Raw genomic sequence first — 23,001 nt, forward strand, 5'->3', positions numbered from 1 at the left:
CAGTAGTTGATAAGGCCGGATTAAAAATGTAGAATTGTGTAGAGGGATTAGAGGGCTCTGGTTTTTTTTGTCTACATCTTCAGACCTAAGTGTTCTGTTCTGATTGGATATGTTTCCGTATGTGTCAGTTTTTATTGTATGGACTTAACACTCTTGCTTAACATGACAAGAGAGACATTTCTTGGACTTAAAAATTAGATGGGTTTTTGTGGTTTGGATTTTTTGCTTGTTGGGCCTTTTTTTGTTGTTTATTGTGGGTGTTTTGTTTTGTTTTTTTTCCCCCCAGAAAGTACTTAGATTGTAGAGGATGTTTTGGGTTTTATATATGTGGTGGTCTTGCCTTCAAAAGTGAATTTGCATACTAGAAGACTGTTAATACTTAAATCATGGTAGATTATGAATATGTGTGGAGATCATTAAGTGGTATGGAACAGGTGTTTTTTCCTCCAGAGGATTTTGTCACTATCAGAGAGAGATTTTTGTTGTCATTTATGCTTGTTTCAAGCCAAGACTTAAATGTTTCAGAAATTAGTTGGCAGACTTCATGTTAATCTGAGCTTGAAATCTTTATTTTGTGAGAACACTGAAATACGCTATCGTGTGTGTTAGAGAAGTTTAATGTCCATTACTGTTTTATAATCTTACATAGTTTAACAGATTTGAAAGAAAAAAAACCTGAGACTGGTGTGTAAGAATGAGAAGTTAGTTTTCTGTACTACTTCATTACATAGCCTACAAATGTATAAAATCAGACATTAGCAGTATGACGATTACTGATTTTACACATCATGCTGAGTAATAATGTAAAACAAACTGCTGCCATTATGATTGAAAATCATATTTTGATCGTTTCTGGCAGAGAAGTATGTGGACAAGCATTAATAATGTATGGAACTCCACCATATTAATACATTGTCTTGTAAAAAAAAAACAAGTCCGTGGTACTTGATTTGTTTATCTTAGAGGCCTAGTTTGGTAATGGTGTGTAAAATCTGAAGTTTAAATCAATAATCATTTTGACAATTAATATTCTTGTATAGCTTGTATTTTTAAACCTAATAAGAATGACAAATTTAAAGTTATGTGGGAAAACCTTTTGTGTTACCAAGAGTTTTTAGGTTTCCATGTGGAATGAGCATTCTGTGTGTTCTAGGCATGAATGAGGTGGTCTGGTAGGAGACCAGAGAAATGATGCAATGTGAACATTGGTCAGGAACCCAGTGGAGTTGGAGCAGGGCTTGCCCCGGTAGTTGGAGCAACATCAGGGCGCCATTAGCTGGAAACACTCCTTACACCATCCTTGCAGTTGCAGTGTCAGGTGCTTTCGGTGTCCAGGTACTACTCAGGGGATGTTCTCAGAGTGATGCCACAGTTGGGTGTTTCTTCCAGAGGCAGGCTGGTGAGCCGCTGAATGGTTCTTCTAGCAAACACCATGTGCCCACAGGAGATAGCAGTCATATAGATAATTTAGTAGGTAGTTTGTTTTTCATTGAAATGGTTCCTGTGGTTTGTGTCGAATACACATCTTTAAGAAGAATGTGAGAGGTAAGCTAGTTTTTCAAAGCCTGAAGTAACCCAAACTCTAAAATTTCCAGTTAATTCTGTTAAAGCAGTTATAAATGAAACAGCATTAAATAATTTTGAAATGTTTACTTCAAACCATTCATTTAACTTGTATAAGATTTTCATTTCTGTGAGTACCTATTTTTTATCAGAATACCGTCAAATATTTAGGTTTTAATTTATGCAAAACAATTGATTTATTCTGAAAATAGACTAGCTTCTGGTAGGCTTTATGAGAAGTAATATGGATTTTGCATGCAATCTTACTTGTTACACTTGCGGTTAAAAATTGTTCGGGTAAAACAGAAGTAGTATAATTAAGTGTAGATCAAAACTTAACTTCCTCCTTTGGCAGTTAGTATCCTAGAAGGAAAAAACAAAACAGATTTAAGCTTTTACCCTCAAAATGTTTAATGGACACAGCTTCATAATTTTTCTGTGAAAACTTCATTCTGAATTTCAGATAAGAATTTTTTTCCCTATGACTGTTGTAATTTTCCCCACTTAAGTCTATGAGGAACATTTTGCACCTTCCTGAGTCTAAGGACTTATTGAATGTGTTCAAAAAATGTGATAAATGTAGGAGCAAATATAAACAAAATTTGTTGACCTTAAAAGCAGGAATATCTGTTGGTTTTTTTTCTCATTCTTTAATTCCTTTTGGAATTTTTTCCTGGTTTTACTCTTTTTCATTTTTCTTCCTCTTATATTTGTCTACATAGCAAAATAATAACAGAAAATCTTTTCCCCTGGCATCCTGCTTAATGCTTTATCACATTCAATATTACACTTATACACAATCTGTAAAGCAGTTCTGTAAATGCAAAATTTCTACAATATTCTCCTTGCCCATGTGGACTCACTTTCTGCATATGAAAATGTTGGCTTTTTCCTTGCTAATGTTCAATGTGTTGTACTCACAACGGTGCCCATTTTCACTAGCTTTTCCTAAGGCTGATACTTGTGTAGATAAAGTTATTCACTGATGAGTAAATGCTGAGTAACAGTTGCATTTCTTTTCTGCTACCTGCTTTCCATCCCCAGTAGGCATCAGAACCATGTCTTAATCAGCAGCTTTGTTTAATAATCACTTGGGTCCATCAGAGTATTTCTGCATTCCTTCAGCAGGTAAATGTGAACCTTGTGTGTGTTTTCTGGTAACTTGAATGGGAGATGTAGAGGAACTACTCTTTATTTTTTGAAGTGCTTCAAAGGTTTTATGCATTGTGAAGATTTAGTGAAGGGGAAACTACTCTTAATCTTTTCTGTGCATTGTTACTCGTGTGAAAATAGTGGTTTGCAGCTTACTGTAACCAGTACTGCCTTTATGTTCTGCCATTTTTCACTGCTCCTATTCTTCTTTGGCAATACAAATTAACTGAAATGAAGTATGGATCAGGAGGCGTCTCAGTTTCAGTTCTTTAATTTAAGTGTTCTGTGTACCAGTGTTTTGAGGGATCTTGTTAATCCAGAAGTTACTGGGTTGATTGGTTGTTTTTTTTGTTTGGTTGGCTTTTTGTTTGTTTTGTGTTTGGGTTTTTTGTGTGTTTGTTTTTTTTGTTTTCTGTTTTTAAAGACAAGTTTTGAGTTAGAAGTGCTGAAGAGACAGATTTTCTAAAATTAAATTTGCAAAATGCAAACTGGAAGTTCAGTTGTGATTGTGTTCTGCGAGTATTGGGTAGGCAGAATCTCTGTGTAGATTAATATATGAAAGATAAAGTATTTACATGTACTTAGAGGAAAATAGCAAAGAAAATTAATACAAGTCGAAGTGTAGGAGATAGGTATCACAGAATAGTTTAAGGTTGGAAGGGTCCTCTGGAGGTCATCTGATCTAAACCCTGTGCTCAAGCAGGTCCACCTAGAGCCAGTTGCCCAAAATACACAGGCAAGAAGGATACATGACAATTCTGAAATATTTGATTTGTTGTATGTTATCTAAGCACATCTGAAAACTGTGGATTTGTCATATATTTTAGACTTTGTAGTCAAAGAATGCAAGACATTGCCAAAGTAATAAAAAAGCATTTGTAGCAAGGCTGAATCACTTTCTCATGAAGACAGTGGAGCTCTAGCCCCACTGATTCAGTGTGAACCTAAAATGTATAGAAAATTAAATACAGAAATGAAAAATTAAAAAAAAAGCAGGAATTTTTGAAGCAAAGATAATCATAAAAAGTAAGAAATTTTCATATAAGTAAGGATTGCTTAAATTATCTTTTGAAACCATTCTAGTCTTTGGGCAAGAAGCCAGCCTGAGGCCTTAACAGGTCTATTCAAATATAAGTACAGAATGTGGAAAGAACTCTTGTATTCTCTTCTGTACCAGAAGATGCTGATACTTTTGACTGAGTGGTGCATAGAAGTGAGTTAGTTGAAAGTGGAGTTATTGCGATCAATTTGTTTTTAAGAAGAACAGATCAGCTTGGCTGGATTTTGAAGAGTCTTCAAATTAGTTGAAGTGCTAAAGAAGTTGAGTAACCTATTCGAAGTCAGAATAAGAAGTTAATGAATATACTTGATTAAATCCAAGAAAGTAATTCCTGGGAAGACTAGGGAAACATGATTTTGATCTTCTGAAAGCCATCTGAAATATCTTCAGAAGAACTCAACATGTTATTAAGCATAAGGTAAGACAGCATCTTTAGTAAAAGTAATTATTTGTCTAGTAGGATATTTAATTTTTACTATGGTTAAAAGACTGAAGAATTGCTTGTTGGTGTCCCTCATAAGGGATTATTGAGAAATGAACCATAGGAATTAGCAGTGAAGTGCCAGTAGTTGGAAGGCAGTTCACGCCGTTAATAACGTGCTTTTAACTTTTGGTCAGCCCTGAAGTGGTCAGGCAGTTGGACTAGAAGGTCCTTTCCAACTGAGATACTATATTCTGTATTAATACACAGTAGTATTAGAGGCCATTGATAGCATGAGAAAAGATGAAGTGGGTTATCCTGGAGTTCAGCGCTAGTACATCAGTGTATGCTGATGTGGAAATTATCAAGACTGGTTTGGAAAAACTTCAGGTGCCACACAGATTTAAGAGAAGAGCAGGAAGTTCAGACTCGTCAGAGCTGAATGGAATTCAACACTTAGTTCAGATGGAAAAATCTTTGTGATAAATGTACACTTGACGCTTTGATGTCTAAATTGACTAGCCACTCTGACTCCAAAGTAGTATCATTGGCTCATAGAACATTTCAGCATAAGGGGCACAGAAATGTGTGATGTTAACATTCACTTTCTGTCTGTGTCCTCCTAAGGTTGCGTTGTTAACGTTCACTTTCTGTCTGTGTCCTCCTAAGGTTGCTTCAGCTGTAGCAGCAGTTACTCATAGGGCAAAAGCTTTGGAAGGTTGACCTGCTTTGCTGGCAAAGGAGGAGGCTATACAGAATAATTGGCAGTGTAAGGGAGGGCAGAAAATAGAGAAGCGCTCACTTGCATGAGAGATGATATCCAGAAATCTTTGGACGCTCAACTGAAAGGTGATGCATGTGCAACTCCTCAATACAAGAGATGTCAAAGCCCAAAGTGCAATTCGAGTCAGGAGACCATGATTGTCATTCTTCTTATTAAAACAGCAGTATCTAGTCACTGATTGATAAGATTAGGTATAAATTTCTTAATCTAGAAGTAAATGTCTCTGGGTCTCATTCATCTTTGTTTAAAATACTTAATATTGAAAAGGGTTATAAAGGATAATGAACTGAGTACAAGAACTATCTCACTTGGGGTTTTGACTTTTTTTTTCCCCCTCTCCTTCAAAACCAAAAGAGCAGTTCAGGCTCTTTGATAGCACAGCGTCTGAGGAAGACCACTGTCCGCTGTGACACCATCTTTTTATTAATATCTCCATGAGGCTGCGGATGGGTTAGTGATCTGTTTGTCATTAATTCACATCGCTTCTGTAATGAAGAATTGGCTAGGATACAAAGGCTTAGTGATCAGCAGCCGGTCCACAATATTTGGATTTATGGATATGAGGTTTTGGGGAAGCTCAGGATATATTTTCTTGGATGTCAGAGTACTTGCAAATATTTTTCCCACATGCTGAAGCAAAGAGCTACAGCAGTGTGATATTGCTGAGGCTACTTGTCCTATCTTTCCCATATGTGCCTTATCTACCTCCCTCCCTCCTAGCGAAGGTACTTTAGCACTTTGACAATATATATGAAATACGTCAGGTTGTGAATTTTAATGTTGTTTGCTGCTTCTGCTCTCTTGCTGCCAGTAGAGGGGAAAAGGGTAGGAACTGATGGTGAAAGCAAAAAAGTTCTGCAGCTATGTCTAGGAGAGCCTTTGTCAGATCCTGAAGAAGCAAGAGTTGGTAAGCAAAAGAAAACCAGAGAAAGGCTCTTGATAGTAGCAGCCTTTTCAAAGCGTCCAAAGAACAGTGGTGGCATTAAAATAAGAGTATAAATTATGTCTTTGCACAAAGCTTCGGTTGAGCTGCAGTTGCTGTAACTCATTTGTGTTAGAATTTGCAAACTTTTGGAGAAGTTTTGTGAATAGTTGCTGAAACAAAGAAAAATCCTTTTTGGAGAGGGACAGAGAGAACAAAGGAACAGTCTTACTGAGTTCAAGAGCTTCTTAGCACTTCTGTGGTATGGAAGAGAAACTGTACAGATCAGTTTTTGCAAGTATTCATAATGACTTCCATGGGGATCTATATTAGAATTAATATAGAAAAATGTGTGGATGTTATTAAACTAATAAAATGTGCAAATGTTTAATATTGCTGCCTCCAGGATAAAATAGACAATTTCTAGCAAAAACTTTGCCTTGATTTTAAACAATAAGCTTGTTTTGTTTGTTGTTCAAATAAGATACGCTAATATTTTTGTGCAATGGAAATTGGGAAATAATTTTCCCATGTGAGACCTCACAGTCATGTAGCCATCCCCTGGAACAATGAACAGAATCTCATCATTCAAATTGGGAGCAACATAATCTTTCCTGACTTTACAGTGGGAGTTGCATTTCCTGAATCATCAGTTTTCCTTTTATAGATTCTACTTAAAACTGTCCCTAGAAATCTAAGTGCACTTGCAGGCCATATTTTTTGATTTCCTAACTTTTGCTTAAATTTAAAAATGAAGTTGTAATTGTGAAATGCGACTATTTTAGAGTGCTTTCAATATAACTTTCATAAACTGATACTTTAAGACTTTTTCAAGTGCTAAGCAACTACGCAGCACATAAATACTTTGCTTTTATCACTGGTCTGTCATAGTAAAAGCTCAAGTTTTATCTGAGCTGATTGGTGACTCCTTTTCCTTGTAAGTTAACATCCATCTGAAACTCTTCTGATGATGGTGTTTTTCTGCTTCTGCAATCAGTGTGTTCTATGACAATTTTGGTGTTGTGCTTCTGTGTTTAAGTTTGCAGTAGTTTTAGTTTTTTATTTTGCTGTTTTCTTCAACTAATTACAGTAGCATTTAGCTCCACTTAAACAGAAACAAAGATAATGAACATCAAATGATATAAACAGCTCAGACTTCCAAGTTAGTGAAACTTTTCAAGCCTCACAAACTAGGAGAAGAAATTGTAGACTGGAAGGATTTTCCATTGTGGTTAGGGGAGAGCTGGGGGGGGAGGGCATTTGAATCCTGTTTTGGAAAATGTTGTATGGCCTATTAAAACAACCTCGTTTTATGTTCTTGGTAAGATTTTTCCATCATACTAGTGCTGTGTAATTTGGAGCAAGTATCATAAGTTTTTCATGTGAATTTTAAGGTTATGGCTTTTGTGTGCTTGAAAAAATGTGAATGTCATGCAACCTTTGTACTTGAGACATCACCTTATTACCTGCTTGGGGCTCTCATGGTTCTAGCAACAGGCACAGCTGGAAAGAGGTAACTTGTCTTTCTCCTCTCTTTGATTTAAAATAGCTAAAAAGGAGTACTGTGATATACTGCAAGGTGTGTTCATATAATTCAACTGTAAGGAAAGCACTGATAACTCTTCTGTGATATACTTTAAATCACTTCTCTAGCTAGAGAGAAGAAAATTACAACATTGAATTTTGCAGATACTCAATTTGTATTTTTAGTCATTTCAAGCACGTAGTGCATAAAATAGACATCTTAATATTAACTGTCATCAGGACAAGGAGAGTAATTGCAGTACCTGCCTTGTGCAAACAGGTTTATTCCATGTAATGTCTGTTCTTCAGAGACTCTTCTCCTTAATCACCCCTTCCAATCCCATTTGCTGTTTTGATTCATCTGCAGAGTTTCTGATCTTTTCACCAGCATTTTGAACTGTGGCTGATAATTTCATCTCATGAGATACTTGTCCAGTTCCCACCCACTGAGTATGCTGTCAGGCTGCGAACCCTGTCTTTGTGGGTTGCAGTGTTAGTTGTGTCTTTATTAAGTATGCTCACAGGCGTACTTCTGCTTCCTTCAGCTTTTTTGTGCTTTCTGACATGCTACTTGAGTTAGTCTTTCAGTTTTCACCCTGACGTGCTCCTTGAGTTAGTCTTTACATTTTTACGTGCCTTGATGTCTCCAGATACCTGGCACTCCTGCATTATTGAGTGTTGTAATATGAATGACTGTTTTATTTTTACTTGACCAATTCAGTTTCTCGTTGTATCACTTTGTAATTTGTCTTATGCTTAGCCTGAGAGCTCTTTGAAATAGTCTTTCATACTTTAGTGCTTATTCAGCAGTTAGTGTAGAGAGACTCTGGTTTCATACTACTACTGCAAAACAAATCACATGTGGTCAACTGTGCATTACCTTTCAATTACTTACAGATAAATTATCCTGTATACATTTGCAGCAGTCGGTCTGTGGAGAATCTGTTCAGGTCTGTGAGGAATTGACAGTAGCATAAATGTGAATGGTAGCACTGCCTCTGGAGGTCACTGGGCTGGAAGCAGCTGATGGATATTGGTGTGCCTTGGATTCTGCCATAATGGGAACCAGCGCCCTGAGCTGGCTGCTTACAGAGCCACTTGAAATTGCTTTGCATTTTACTTCCATGTGCTTCAGGTTCTAGGTGGGATTATGAGTGAGGCCTCATTCTAAACATGGTTATGATGTGATTGTGGAGTTTTGTCCCAAAGCTAAAACTTGGTTTAGGTGTTCTGGAAAAGTTTTGTATAGACATCCAGGATGGGGTGGTGAGAGCCACTAAGCTCAGGTTAAAAAAGGCCACATGCAGTCATTCAGGCATTTAGCATTTGCAGTATATTTCTTCATATTCAATTCTGTTATTCAAGGTGTCAAGTAAATAAAAATATTTAAAGTATGGGTCTGTTATTTTACTTAATTTAAGTTCTTATCTGCACATTTAGAATGTAGGATTTTTTTGTGGGGTCCTTTTTGAAAGGGCTTATGAAAATGTTTGACACTGCTTTATTGCATGGAGGAGCTACATTTAGTTTTCTGAACTACCTTGGTTTGGTACGGTTTACATTAATTTACATTATTTTTTGTGAGAATGAATAGCCTGGAATGTAGACATCTGTTCCTCCTTATTTTTGTTAGATGATAAATTGAACATGGGATTTTTTTTACCCACAGTTGCTAATTCTGGCTACCCTTGGTTCTGCTGTTTGCACTGATAGCTGCTCTTAAATTTGTAGCTTCTTAAGTGAAGAGATTGAAGAATTTGGCTTTAAATCCATTGTAATGCAGAAGTATTAGTGCCAATCTTTGAACTAATTTTTGTTTTAAAGCTTTCATTACTTCAATTTGAATTGTAAATAGCCTACTTTATTTCCAGTAGCTTCACTGTCATCAGTATAAAGTCTTTGGTGTTATTTTAGCCTTTTTTTTACTTCCTTTGAAGGGCTATGCTGGCCAACATTTAATGAGATATTAATGTCTAAGGCTGAGCTGCTCCTCTTACTGAATTAGAAATGAGGCGTACTGAATTGGAAGTTGTCTCTAGTTTTTTTTACAGTTGGTTGGTTGGTTTTTTCAGCTTTTAGGCACTTGTAGAAAGCTATGGTTAGTTTAAATGCTCATTGTCCAAAGAGCACATCCCTAGAAAACAGCTGAAAAAAATGATAACAGCAATTCCTTTAAGTGTCCACTCCCCTGCTGTAGACAGATAAAGTAGAAAACACATATGCTTCCCTGTAGTAATTATTTTAAAATACATTAAAAGAAACATGCCTTACTGTTTGTTTTTTGGCTGTCCTTGAGGTTATGCAGAGTTTAAAGGCTCGAAGAACCAAGGTAGATGTTAAAGCAGACTGGCGTATATTGGAAACTTCTGGGGTTTTTTCAGTGGTATTTTATGTTGGTGATACAGAGAAGTTGTGTGTTTTGTCAGCAACGTGCTTTAGAACAACTGGTTATTTCTAGTGGAGTGAGAAGTCTTAAAAATTCTGAATTTCTTTTCTTGTACTGTTGGATTCAGTTCATTGACTAAACACTGGGTAGTTCCATTTCTTCATCTCTGGTGTTAGCAGCCACTTTGAGAAGACCAGAGTGTTGGTATTGCCTGCTTTCCTCTTGCTTGCTGGAGGAATGAAAAAAAAAAACCAAACCCACACAAAAATCCCAACCAAAAAAAACCCAGAGCTTGTTCAAAGGGTTCTAGACTGTGAGGGGAGAGGAAGTCATGAGGTAGAAACTTTTGGGCTGGAGTATTACTGGCAGAACTTCAGTTTTTGCATCTAATGTTCATGAAAGCTGTATCTTTGAAAAAAAAAATGTTACAGTAAATGCATCGGTCATATTCAGGAGTAACGAAAATTCTCTGAAGGAGGATTGCTATATATCCAGAATTGCTCGGGGTGGGAGGGACTCTTGGTATCAGTGCTACAATAACACAAAATAAAACCGTTTCCTGGAAATTCTGACAGAGGGATTTTTGTCATTTCCTCACTTTTAATGGTGGTTTATATGTAAATGTATCTACAAAAAATGTTTATATTTAAATGTATCCACAAAATGTATCTATCTTTTTCTTAGTGTAAATAGTGTTGTTTAGAAATCAGTTATGTTCCATGAGATTCCTTAAAATCACATTCTTTTTAAGGTGGTATTAAAAATATGTAACTTTGGGGGAAAAAAAATAGAAGTTGTTGTTTTTTACTTTTCAGGCAGGGGGGGAATGTTCTGTTTTGGATTCTCTGGTTGCAAATGGAAAAGTGTTTTCTTTCAATATCTAAATTATTTTCACATCAGGAATAGGAGTGTCTTGATTGCAATGTATAAAATTAATTCATGGAAATTCTTATTTTATTCTAGGCCTGTGCATTCTAATTGTTCTCATTCTTAACACATGCAAGAAAAGCTTGTTGGCTCTATTAGAATGAGTTATGTATTTCATTAATCATTACAATGTATATTGAGATAAATTGTCCTTAGTTTCTGCTTGTGTGTAGATAAATTTTGGGTTTATACAGAGTTTTTATCTTCAGAAGATACAAAGTTTTAAGCCTTTTTTAAAAATAGCATATTTCCTAGAGAGCACTGTATTTTTTTGTGAAGTTTTTTTAACTTGCTGAGTAGTTTTTGAATAAGAGCTAATGATGAAGTTATGAAGGCTGATGTCTCAAAATGGCAGTGCAGCAAATTAATGACACACTTCCTTCCAGTGTACTGTGTACAGTGTACTTCCTTACAAAGCAGCTGTGTAATGTTACTGTCCCTGACAAAGCCTTGCAATGTAGAATGGAACAGTAATGGTTAGGAACTTACAAATTCCTCTGAACTTCTGTTACTTCTGTAGCACTTCCTACTCTGTTATAGGAGGATGAGGTGAACTGACGAGTTTAGGAGATTTTTAAAATTTGAAAAAACGTCTGTCATAGACATACTTTAGGTAATTAATCGGCACCAACTAAATTATAAACATGTTTCAACAAGAACTGCAATTCAGATTTCATTTCACAAATTTTCAAACTTCTGAATATATTTAGTGTCTTCCTTTCTTGTTTGTGGTGTGTTTATGCAGGAACATTACAGCGAGATGAGAGGTACAGAACAATGTATGCATGTCTAAGAGTGGCAGGGGAAGGTTAAGGGTCTCACCAAACTAGATGGGATTACAACTAAATTATTTCACCGTGAAGATTAGACCTGTACATTTTCTTGTATGAAAGACAGTTTTTCAGTTGGATTTCAAAGTGGTAAAGGACCAGTCAGCTCCTTTTTTGAAGAATTACCTTTTCTTGTAGCTCATTAAAATAATTAGCTAAAAAATGCATGGACAAATATTTCAATCAGTTGTTCAAAGTTTTAAAAAGAAGTTAGTATTTATGAAAACTCAAGTTTTTACTGGATTTTTCTGCTATTTTGTGAAACTAGATAAAAACACTTTATCAATTTCATTTTACAGATTTCTGCAGCATCTGACATTCTGACTTCCTGTTCTGTACATTTCATAGAAACTCTTGAGTGAATAATTTCTTACAAGATTAAAAGACTTTAAGAAACCTACTAAGTTATTTAATATAAACTATATGCCCTAGATATGTTGGAATATATCACTTTAGCTCTTCAAATGGAACAAACAGTGTAACTGTTATAAATAGTTATAAAATCTGGTTTCAGTACAGACACATCGTTAATTTACGTGAAGCTGGTAGTTCTGCCAGTATTTAACTGTAGGGATTAAAATCCTGAGCTTGAGGACACCCGACAGTAGTTTGGAAAAAGTTGTGCTAACAGTTCTGCCTCTCAAGGCAAAGCTTGTTGAGTGGGAAGTCAGGCACGGAAACCTGTGCAAGGCAGAGGTAAAATTCTTACGTGGTGGAAGAGTTCATGTCTAGGGGAATGACTGCAATTACCTATTTCTTAGAGCACATTTCATTGCATAGCTGGGAACAGAACCCATGGTTCCCAAATCTTGTTAGGTCAATGAGCTTGGCAGTGATTTGTGAGACGCTGTGCTGCATAATTTTTTTACTTTTTTATATATATATACATATATGCTGTCAATAAAAACCTAGGAAGTTGATTTCTCCTGTGTGCATGCTTCCAGATTACTCATATTCCTATTAAAAGAAAGCAACCAAAACATTTGGTCAGTGCTGTGTGTGCACGTGTCAGCTCTTACGATCACCTTGCCCCTTTGTGACTTAGCTTTTTCAGCAGACTCGACAGCGCTTTTGCTGAGTATTTTCCCCCCGCAGTTTGCTACTTGCTGCAGAAACCCTACCTTGAAATCTCCTAGTTTCATTTTTTTCATTGTTGGTGTCCTCAGCAGTGGTAGAATTGCTTCTCAGACTACAAATACAAAGTTCCCAAGGAAATAAAACACAGGAACATTGAGATCCAGAGTGATTGCTGAGCCAGGCCCATTAACTTTGACAAACTACATTTGTTTTTGTTAGAGCATTTGTATGTATTAGAGGTCATACAGTGCAAAAGTACAGCTCCATCTCAAAATACGAGTTAGGCCTAAAATACAGGGATTGAAAAACTGGCTTCCGAAAGTTTGTGTTGGTTTGAGAATGCTATATTTTAATGTAATGGAAATTGTTAAATACTTACTGGGGGAAGATGTTATCTTTTGGGATTATAAACATGGAAATGGGTGTTAGGGCTTAAAATTGGTGTTTTGTCAGAAATGCTTATATCTTATTTATTCGGACCGCTTAAGGAGCTTGGACTGCTCCATTTTAGAGCATTACTGTTACATACAGTGCTCAAAAACTGTTAGCTTTTTAAAACACAGTACAGCTACAGACTTTGAATTACTCAGGAGCAGCAAGTTTTAGTCACCAGTTTGACAGTAAGCAAACCTTTGGTTCCTTGGTGCCTCAGAGAGGTAAGGAAAGATGGATGTAGCCAAAGACAGCTTTAATCAAATGCCTGTTTTCTTAAAATGTTACTCAAAATATTTAGTATTTAGTAACTAGCTTGTATACAAAACATAGTTCAGTTGTGACATTTGTGGTTGCCTGTTCAGCTGCTGAGCAGCTTTTTTTATCTGGAGTCGCTATTAGTTGGCTTCTAAAGCAAAATAATTTAGGACTTTTGGCAAAATATTCTGGAGAAAAAATCTCTCTATATAGCCCTGAACTGCAATAATTTATAGTAGAGGTTTGGCGATTTGTACTTTGGGCTTGTATAGTTCTCTGTCATTGTCCCTTGTTATAAATCTCTACTGGATTTGTGTCTTAACATTTTAATTTGTATTAAAATATTGTTATGGCTGACTACCCATCTGAAATGTTAAATGAGTTTTTTGTGTATGTAGTCAAGTGTCTGACATGGTGTTTCAAGACAGTGATTAACTATGTATTATGTTCTAAAATAGAACCATTTCAGTGTTCTTAAATTAGTTTTAAACGTGCTAGTGATTCTAAGTTTCTGCCGTCAGCGTATGTGATACATCAGCTAAATGCCTCAGAAGAGCCACACCTGTAGAAAACTACTAAGAGGGTATTTTGCATTAAGACATTTTAAAAAAAAAAAAAGACTCAGGCATTTGCAGTGTGAACACTTTTTTATTTTTCCCCTCCCTGGTACATTACTGTAAGTTACTGGTGTTTTGTGTTGAAGTTATAGCCTGGTACCGTTACTTGAACTTCAGAATGTGTCATTCTTTTCTTTGTCACGGTGGTTGATGTATTCACCTGGGAGGGGATGGATGAGGTTTGGAATTTCTTCACATGGAAAACTTTCTTTACTGCTTTCTGGTTAGCTGGTTTAACCACTTTTGACATAGAAAATAAAGTTCTCATAGTTCTTTTTGTTGTTTTATTATTATTGTTCTCCAACTCTTTTTACAAAGAAGGAGCTGATCTTTGCTTTTGCAAGAAAATGGCTAGAAGCTTACTTCTAGCAGGATTCAGGGTTATTTGAGAGAGTACTTGTCCATGGATCTTGGTGCCTGCATTCCAGAAAGGGATATTACTTTAAGCAGTGTTTCTTGTGGTAATCCTAGATGACTCCAGTCAGCAGTCTCCCTCCTGAATTTTGTCCTGAGCTATGTCAGGACATGGTTTCATGTTACTGGTTTATCGTCTGGCTGCCACTGAGCAGGTACTCCTGTTCCACACGTGCACTCGTAATCTTACTGAGAGTGTTGATGGAGTCAGGGATGGGTTTTGTGTAAGCCTTGAGATTTAAAATAAATTATTTTACAGTTTTCAGGGAGAGAGAGAAAGATAGTAAACTTAGGAAGAAGGAGTCTACTGAAAATATAATTTGGCTTTTAAATTTGGCTTTGTTAAGATCTCATTCCTAATGCTGTGATGAAAAATGGACTAATATATGCTGCTGTGTTGGATCCAGTTTCTGTGGAAGGGGAAAAAGATAAGAATTTTCCTTTGGTATGTCAAAGGGGAAAAGTTCATGGATATGCTTCAGCTGCTTTATCTATTTAACAGCAGCATGTGAGGAATTGTAATGCTTAAAAATTGCTTTGGTGTGTGTAGTATCCAATTTTGGGGCCCTGTAGCGTGATCTGATGTGTCTCAGAAGTGTGGAACCACTGTCAGCTTCTTTTAGTTGGGAAGGCTTATTATTAGCTATCAACTCCTGAGAACTCATTAGATCTAGCAAGTAATCCCAAAAACAGGTAGGTGGTAAATGGAGGAAAAGGAGTCTTCAGAATGACTGTGGGGGAGAAAAAAAAGAAAAAGAAAAGGAAAACCACAACAACAAAGCAAACCAACTACGTAATTGACCAGACCCAGGAAAAATTGTGAATATTGAGAAGTATGTGTCATAGGCCTCTTTTTTATTATTTATAAATTATTCCAGATGATGGGGAATTAGTAAAAATAGATAAATCATTTTTTGAATGTTCTGAATTTGAGGTAAAAAATGTATATGTTAATGTTTATATCTGAAGCATATAAATAAGGTGAATGTTGGCATTGAATTAGAGAAAATAAAACTTCTGGTAATAATACTGATGATCCGAACCAACATTTGTCTTCTGGGGAGAGGCCATGTCTGTATTATGTAGTAGATCTAACTTGGTTGTCATTATTCTAGATATTTTCTTTTGTTGTTGTTGTGATAGGGCTAGCGTTGAAGAAAGCAGATCTTCAGAAGATACTTGTGGTGCATGTATTTTCTCCAGTCTCTAAACTGAGCTGTGAAACACATTCATGGTATGGGGACAGGATTCTTTACTGTGAGGGTGGTGAGACATTGGCACAGGGAAGCTGTGGATGCCCCCTCCTTGGAAGTGTTCAAGGCCAGGTTGGACAGGGCTTTGGGCAACCTGGGCTGGTGGGAGGTGTCCCTGCCCATGGCAGGGGTTGGACTGGATGAGCGTTGAGGTCCCTTCCAACCTAAACCATGTGGGCTGCTGGTTTTGATGGAAATAGAAAGACTGCATTGTTTCTCTTGCTGCTAACAGCAATAGAGAACACTAACTTAAGTTCTGTGTTTGTAAGAAGGGGTGCAATCAGCAAAATCAATGTTGTAGTGTAATCAGTGTACTAAAGTTTATTTACAGTTTCAGAAAAATTCAGTTTCTTAGAGTTGACTCTGAACTGCTCAGGAAAAAAAGGATTTAGGTGTGCTGTTATCCTGATTTTTGGATTGTCTTCTCTTAGACACTTGGAAGTGTGTGTGGTATGTTTTTGAACTTTGCTGAAATATGAAAAATAAGCATTTGGTGTTGTAGCACAAAAAAAAAATCCCAAGTAAAACCACCAGCACCAAAAATTAAGAACAAAAACCAAAACCAAACCCACCCAAACAAAAAAACTCGCCAACACAACCAAAAAAAATTAAACATCTTTCAAGAATCCTTATTTTTTTTACCTGTGTTTTGAGTAGTGTTTATGGTAAATATAGTTTAAGAAGCATTAGCTACAAATTTTGTTCAAGGATCCTGTTAGACCAAAAGCCACATTTTGAGACAGAAGTGTCTGATTTCCTCTTTGATGGTAATTGAAACTAAAGTGCATGACTTCAGCATGGGGCATGGTTTATAGTAAGGTAATAAACTCTCTCAGCCATCTGTAGAATGAATCTGTTTTCAGAAACTGTAATTTCCAAATTCAGAATTTCTGATTTTTCTTTCTAAATCCTCTTCTACAGTTGAATCTTTCTGTATGCATGCACCAAGGTTTTATTATCTCGGAACACATAAAAAAAGAGCGTTCACATAAATTTATAAATATATTTTAACTAATTTGAAAAAATTGCTGTTTTAAGGATACGTGAAAATCTGCTTTCAGGTTTTAAAGAATAAAATCAACCTAATTGACTTAAATGTAAGCATCCTTGGAGGAAAGATCAAGATGCTGATTTCTGCCTCCCACTGTGAAACTAAATCTGAAACTGTTTGGAATTCAGAATCGACCTTAACTAAAATATTGTTCTTTCTGAGGGAATATTTTTTACAGCTGTAAAATTTCTTCCTCAAAAGTAGAGACACTCAACCTCAGAAGTTAATGGCTTATAACGGTGATGGGGCAATAACAATATTTTGAGTAGAATTTTGAGAATAGAGCATCTGTTGACAATTAAAACTTTTCCAGTGCTAAGAAAGAATTGGGAAAGTTACTTGCACTAGAATATTAAAGGCATGAGATTGTTTCTTTGCCTAGTATTTGAGGGGTTTTTGGTGTGATCTTAATATGTTATCATTGTATGGAGTAACTTCACTTTGTTTTAGTTGTTAGTGCAAACAGATGGGTTTAGTAGGTGAAATTAACTCCTTGAGAGAGACTGGTACTGGGAGGGAAACTTTAATTTTACTGTGAACTTGAACAAACCATATTAACCTGCTGCATCGTGCTGTTGAGAAAGAAGGGAAAGGGAGAAACAACTCTGAATTTCCCTTTTGTGTTTGTTTTTCTAAGCTTGTCATGGCTTTGAAAATTCCTTGTGGAAACCATTTTCTCAGTGCCTTGTGTCTGCATGCCGTGGAAGTGGAGGTGCTTTGTTGCAGCAGCAACTCTTGGCTTTAGGACAAATACACCGTTCATATTTACAAGAAGTGAAAAAAGACAACACACAGAGAAGGAAGAGTGCTATTTCCGGGAATAAAGCATGAGAAATTGTGATAATGCAGTCAGTTACTAGATTTTACAAGTAACTCATTGCTAGTAGCATTTGTGTCCTGTCTTGTGAGCTCTTCTTTGTTTGCTGCTAAGCGTACTCAGTAACGCTGTGTTCTCATCTCCCTTCCAAAAGATATTGTATGTCCAGAACTCTAGTTGCACTTTTTTTTCCCTCTGCATTTGTTGCAAATGCAGTGTTAGTCATTGTTTCCATAGTGAGTGATATCCATCTGGGTATATGAAGATTACAATTTTGAAGTCCCTCGGAATTCCTTGCATGTTATTACATTAGCATGGTTCATTGCATTGGTCAATAACTGTTCACGAAATCTAAACTAATGTTTGGCTTAGATCAAGTAGCAAATTTGGTGTGTGTGCTTTCAATTATCAGAAATCTTGTGGAGTAACACAAACTCAACTTTTGAAAATGTATTTGGCTAATGGGTCACTCTTCTGGTTTTTCCCCCTGCAGGTTCGATCTGTGGATGAGATGAATCATGAGTTTCAAGCTCTTGCCCTAGAATCTCGGGGAATGGGAGAGGTAATTACTGAGGGCTGAAGATCCAGTTGGTGGTTTGGAAGTGTTGGTACAGTTTAAGAAGTCTTAAGTAATAAGACGTGAAGCAAAGAACTTTTCTTAAGGCTAAATTGATTTTTCAGGCAACTGAGGGTTTCTGTTCTAAGGTGAAGATAAACTGAGTACTTTGCAAGAACACTGGGATGGTTGTTGACTGGATCTGCAGTGTTACTGTGCCAGTCTTGCTAGATGACTGATACTCTTGGGGAGGTGACAGGGTAATTTGTTTGGAAGTTGTGCAGCTCTGTGAAATGAGGCATGTTTTCAGTGTCACTGTATCTAAGCTAGAGAAACAATTGCTTACTATCTCTGAGAAGCCAAGGAGACTGGGATCTGAAAAAAGTTTGGCTCCAGAAAATGTGAAACTGGCATACCCTGTCAGAAATGTGTGGTAATTTACTTTTTTTTACTGGTAATTACTCCTTAAAAGAAGATTTTAACCAGGATGAAGAGTGTTATTGCATAATTTAGCTAGAGGGAAGAGGGACTTTTTTTGGTTGATTTGGTTGGTTTAGTTTTTTTTAAGTTGATGTCCTTTTGGGGAGAAGTGGGAAATTAAGGTAATGGGGGATGAGTTAGCTCCTTCAAAAGCAGTTCCCTGAACTGTTAAGAAGGTAATCAGCATGCATTGCCCAGGTTACTTGTCCTGGCAGGACATGGTCATGAAATAATTTCATGTTGAACTAAGATTTCAAAGACTGATCCTTTTGTCTTGCTGGATGTTTACCTAATTCAGTTGATAATTGAACCAGTGACAATATTTCAGCCTAGCTTTCTTAAAATGCTGATAGGACTGTGATCTCTACGGAAACCCTAGCTCACTGATGAAAACCAAATGCTGTGTTCTAGTTGCTGAAAGTTTCCTGGCTGACGCATGGCTCTTCTTACTTTTTTTTTTTACTTTAATGAAGCATTTAACCAATCAATTGGCTTTTCAGCAATTTTTGCTTCATCCAGGGTTCCACGTTGACTTTCTTGAACCATGTCCCATTTGAAAAAGCAGTAAACCCTGTTCTTCAGAATGCTGAGTAGCCACATTGCCTGTGCTTGTTTTTTTCCCCCCACCCCACCTCTTCAAACTCCTTTTGAAAGATAAAGGTGTTGGGTATCTGTGATAGTACCAACAGTCTGATGAAGTGGATGGGTAGAACTTATATTGATGTCTGTTCTTTTGACACACACAAAGTACTCTGAAAGCAGTGAAAGTGAAGGATGGCACAAATGCCTGGGAAATAAATTGAGATATATGTGACTGCTCATACAGATGTTCATTTTAGGTTATCTCGGGTTGATGGAGATGTTCCTACATGATTATCTTTTTGTTTGTTTCATGGTATTCTGTGGATCTGTGAAGATATTTTTTAAAAATTAAAAAGGCACAGCAAAAAAAAAAGCACACACACAAAAAGCCATAGTTCTGGTACAGTAATATTGCATCAGAAATTGACACTGTGTTGTGACCCTGCACTTACTTAGGTTATTGTGTCTTTCAGTTCAATGGTGTCTTCTGGGTGGGTATCTTGAGGTAATACAGGTTCACATAGCTAGCTTAACTTGTTAATTTTTTTAATGTATTGCACAGCACTAAGTAGTTCTGGAATAGATTCCATGGTTGTTGTAACCTTTTTTTGTTATTATAATCTTCCAAAATATTAAAGGAAATGTCCTCATAAATACTCTTGTAAACTGGAATTGGTAGTTGTTTGTTCTTACGTGCTGCCCTCTGTCTGCGTTGAAAGATGTGAAAGGGACTGTCAAGTGATGTGCCTCTAGCTGTTGGGAAGTTGTTCTCTCTTCTCTGTCTGGATAGTTATTTTTTTTTTCTGAACTGAAATTAATTTCTTGTTCATAATTCTAGTCAGTCTCAGTCTTTTTTTTGCCGTGACTGGGAATCGATACTTTACATGAGAAGACTGTTAAGTTTTATTTTTGACACCATTTCTAAAATCAAGATTCAATTCTGACTGAATTCTCAAGCAAATAACTTGTGCTAATGTAAAGGAATATAGTATGAAATTTACTTTAATTGCATCATTGTTGTTGTACCATTTTTAAAATAATATTTACTGGAAATCTTTCTGATAAGTTTTCCATCTGAGTTGCATTCACAGAGAGCCTGGTATCACTGGGAGCAGGACAGCATAACACGAGCCAGATGTACGATTTCCTTGATCTGGTTCTGTCTTGCAATTCTTTGTTAATTTATTCTGTAAAGAAACAGACTAAAGTTTTATTAGCAAGAGATCTGCTGTATTGCAGGCGTCTTTGTCTAAATCTCTCTTAAAATTTTAGCTGTTAAATTGGTTAGACACAGATGATGCTTCTGGCTCCCAAAAGCTATCGTGACCCTTGAGGTCGTGATAATATTCTGAAGAAATACTGACACATGGTACTATTTCTCTTCTCGAGGCATCTGTTGTTTGCTATTTCAGGGCCAGCATAGTGGGCTTCAGGACCTTTAGTGTGACCTTACACAGTCATACTTAATTGCCAAACAATATAAAACTAAACTTCTTTTAATGTCTGTTCTTATAGAAAGTTACAACGTACATTTTAAGGACAGCGTATCCTTTTTAGGGTCAAAACTTCATTCAGAAAAATTGTAGAAGGCTGCAGGAATAACTTCTGATCTTAAAAATAAATAAAAATTAATTTTAAAATCCTTAATTCAAGAGCCAGTAATTGAGACTGTGCAGTTACTTATCAGACGTGGTTAAGAGGCAGCTTTAGCATAATTGGTTATTATCTCTGCGTAGAAAAGGGCTTTGTTCATCTGGCAGAGACATAAGTGATCAGCGCTGATACTGAAAGAGACACTTTAGCGTACTGTTGGAAGAGCTTAATAACAAATACGGGAATATTTTCCATTATTTTAAATTAGGATTGGATGTATCTTTATAAACTTCCTCTTTTATTGGATTAAATGCGGGAAATACTGAGCAAATGCATGCTATCAAAGGGTAAAGCATGATGATTTTAGCTACAGTATTAATTTGTGATGACTTCTTCTTGATTAAGTCTTTTTCAGTAGAACTAATCAAGTGGGGTGTTTTTCTCCTCTGCTAAAGAGGAACACACTTAGTTTTTCTTTTTTTTTTTTTTCTTTGAGTTCTACAAAGAAGTATTTGACAGCTGCTAGGCATGCTCATGGCAATCCCATAGCCAAAACATCCCTTTAAACAGAGTCTAGTGTATGTCATATCTGTCACCTGTCAAAAATAAGTAAATAATAAACTTAAATAACTGGCCCTCAGGGAGGTTTCAAAATTGTAAACTTTAAAAAATTCAGGTTATTTGAGCATTTGAGGAACTTCTTCTTTGTTACATAGAAACTTTAACAATTTTAAAAAATCTGTTTGACCTTCAGTAGCACACAGTTTACGTGTTCTCAGACTACATCCTTATGTAAGGTTATTTAAGGAGTTTCACAGTTGTACTGCTACTGATGGGAACGGCTAGAGGAATAAATTAAAAGTAGTCAAATAAGAGTAAAAATGTCCTTGAAGACAGCACAAGAAGTGGTACTGGTCTAACTTGAAACTTTCTGCTTTAGAAAAGTCATGTTGTTGGTATGTGGAACTTTGAATGTCACAGACTTTTAACCAGCAGGTCGCCATGGTCTAAAGGACCTGACCTGCCACCATGTGTGGTAGTTGCTTTCTGCAATTTGGAACATGATGCATTTCTAAGTGTACAGAACTTCACAGTGACCTGCTGCTTTTTTTTATTATAGTGGTAGGTATTAGTGAAAGGCCAAGCCTCTGAGCCAGCATGGAAAGAAGGCAGCGTTAAAGTTTGAGAGGATTGACTTGGTTCAACACAGGGATTGGTTTGATTAGCGATTTTTATAGCTGCTTCTATAGTCTGTATTTCTCCCTCATAATATCAGAATCAAAGTAATCTTGTGGTCACTTGTGCTATTTCTTTATACAGCATCAGCTTTATTAACAACATAACTTGTAAGTGTTAATAATTATTCCTTGGCAGTGTGTGCTTGCTTATATAAAGCTGACTTTGATATCTAAGATTAATTACTTGCATATCCTCTTAATAGTATTGCTATTTTTTTCTTCATTTATAAGCATATTTTAAGGAAAACCTATTTTCTCTTTTGAAACAGCTTTTACCTGCCAAAAAGTTTTGGGAACCTGATGATTCAGCAAAAGATGGACAAAAAGGGATATTCCTTGGTGATGAGTGGAGAGAGACTGCATGGGGAACTCCTCGTAAGTGATTGATATATATGTATTGAAAAATCAGTTACGTTTAAAGTAACATTTAGGAAAGTAAATCAATACTATAAATTTTAATTGTGTATTAAAAGTTGTTTTTCCTTTAATTGTGAAAATGTATACTGCTCTGGTGGTTGTGTGCCGATAACGCTTTTTGAAACTGAGATTTGGAATTTTTTTATTTAATTTTGGCCTTGTTTGATATTGCCTCTGTAATAAAATGCAAAAACATTACAAGTTATATTTAAACAACACAACAGTTTTATTTGTTTGTTTGTTTTTAACAGACCATTCTATGTCCCAACCTATTATGGTACAGAGAAAGCCTGGACAGGGTTTTCATGGAAACAGTGAAGTAAATGCTGTGTTGTCTCCACGATCAGAAAGTGGTGGCCTTGGAGTGAGCATGGTAGAATATGTGTTAAGTTCCTCTCCAGCTGATAAATTGGATTCCCGGTTTAGGAAAGGAGCTTTTGTAAGTAATGCAGTGTGTTAAGCTTGCCTAGGTACTTATCATGGTCTTACTGTCTTACGTGGTTATATTTTTACTGTATTTGTCCATTTTCCTTTTTTAACTCTTCTCTTTAGAAGGAAGTGTGTAGTTGCTATGTGTCTGTCTTCCTTTGTTGGAGGGGGCAGAAGAGGGAAGTGGTTTGGGAATCTTGACTAAATAGCTGTCTTTA

At 36.3% G+C, this 23,001-nt stretch overlaps 1 protein-coding gene across 5 annotated transcripts in view; it reads left to right on the forward strand.

The window, feature by feature from the left end:
• The first annotated feature begins 1,131 nt into the window (after window positions 1–1,131).
• The window catches only part of PUM2 (pumilio RNA-binding family member 2), a 61,019-nt gene continuing 39,149 nt past the window's right edge, over window positions 1,132–23,001 (forward strand). For 2 of the 5 annotated variants that reach the window (XM_010179542.1, XM_010179541.1), the window contains exons 1-3: window positions 17,982–18,050; window positions 22,207–22,312; window positions 22,606–22,793. In XM_010179542.1, coding sequence (XP_010177844.1) covers window positions 18,000–18,050; window positions 22,207–22,312; window positions 22,606–22,793 — 345 coding nt within the window. In that variant the 5' untranslated portion in view covers window positions 17,982–17,999. Of the gene's footprint in view, window positions 1,471–17,981; window positions 18,051–21,692; window positions 21,696–22,206; window positions 22,313–22,605; window positions 22,794–23,001 lie in introns of those variants that run through there. The other 3 variants (XM_010179544.1, XM_010179540.1, XM_010179545.1) reach the window with 3 other exon arrangements.

This window comes from Mesitornis unicolor, unplaced genomic scaffold (genome assembly GCF_000695765.1).
Source record: "Mesitornis unicolor isolate BGI_N332 unplaced genomic scaffold, ASM69576v1 scaffold14902, whole genome shotgun sequence".
Taxonomy (NCBI): Eukaryota; Metazoa; Chordata; class Aves; order Mesitornithiformes; family Mesitornithidae; genus Mesitornis; species Mesitornis unicolor.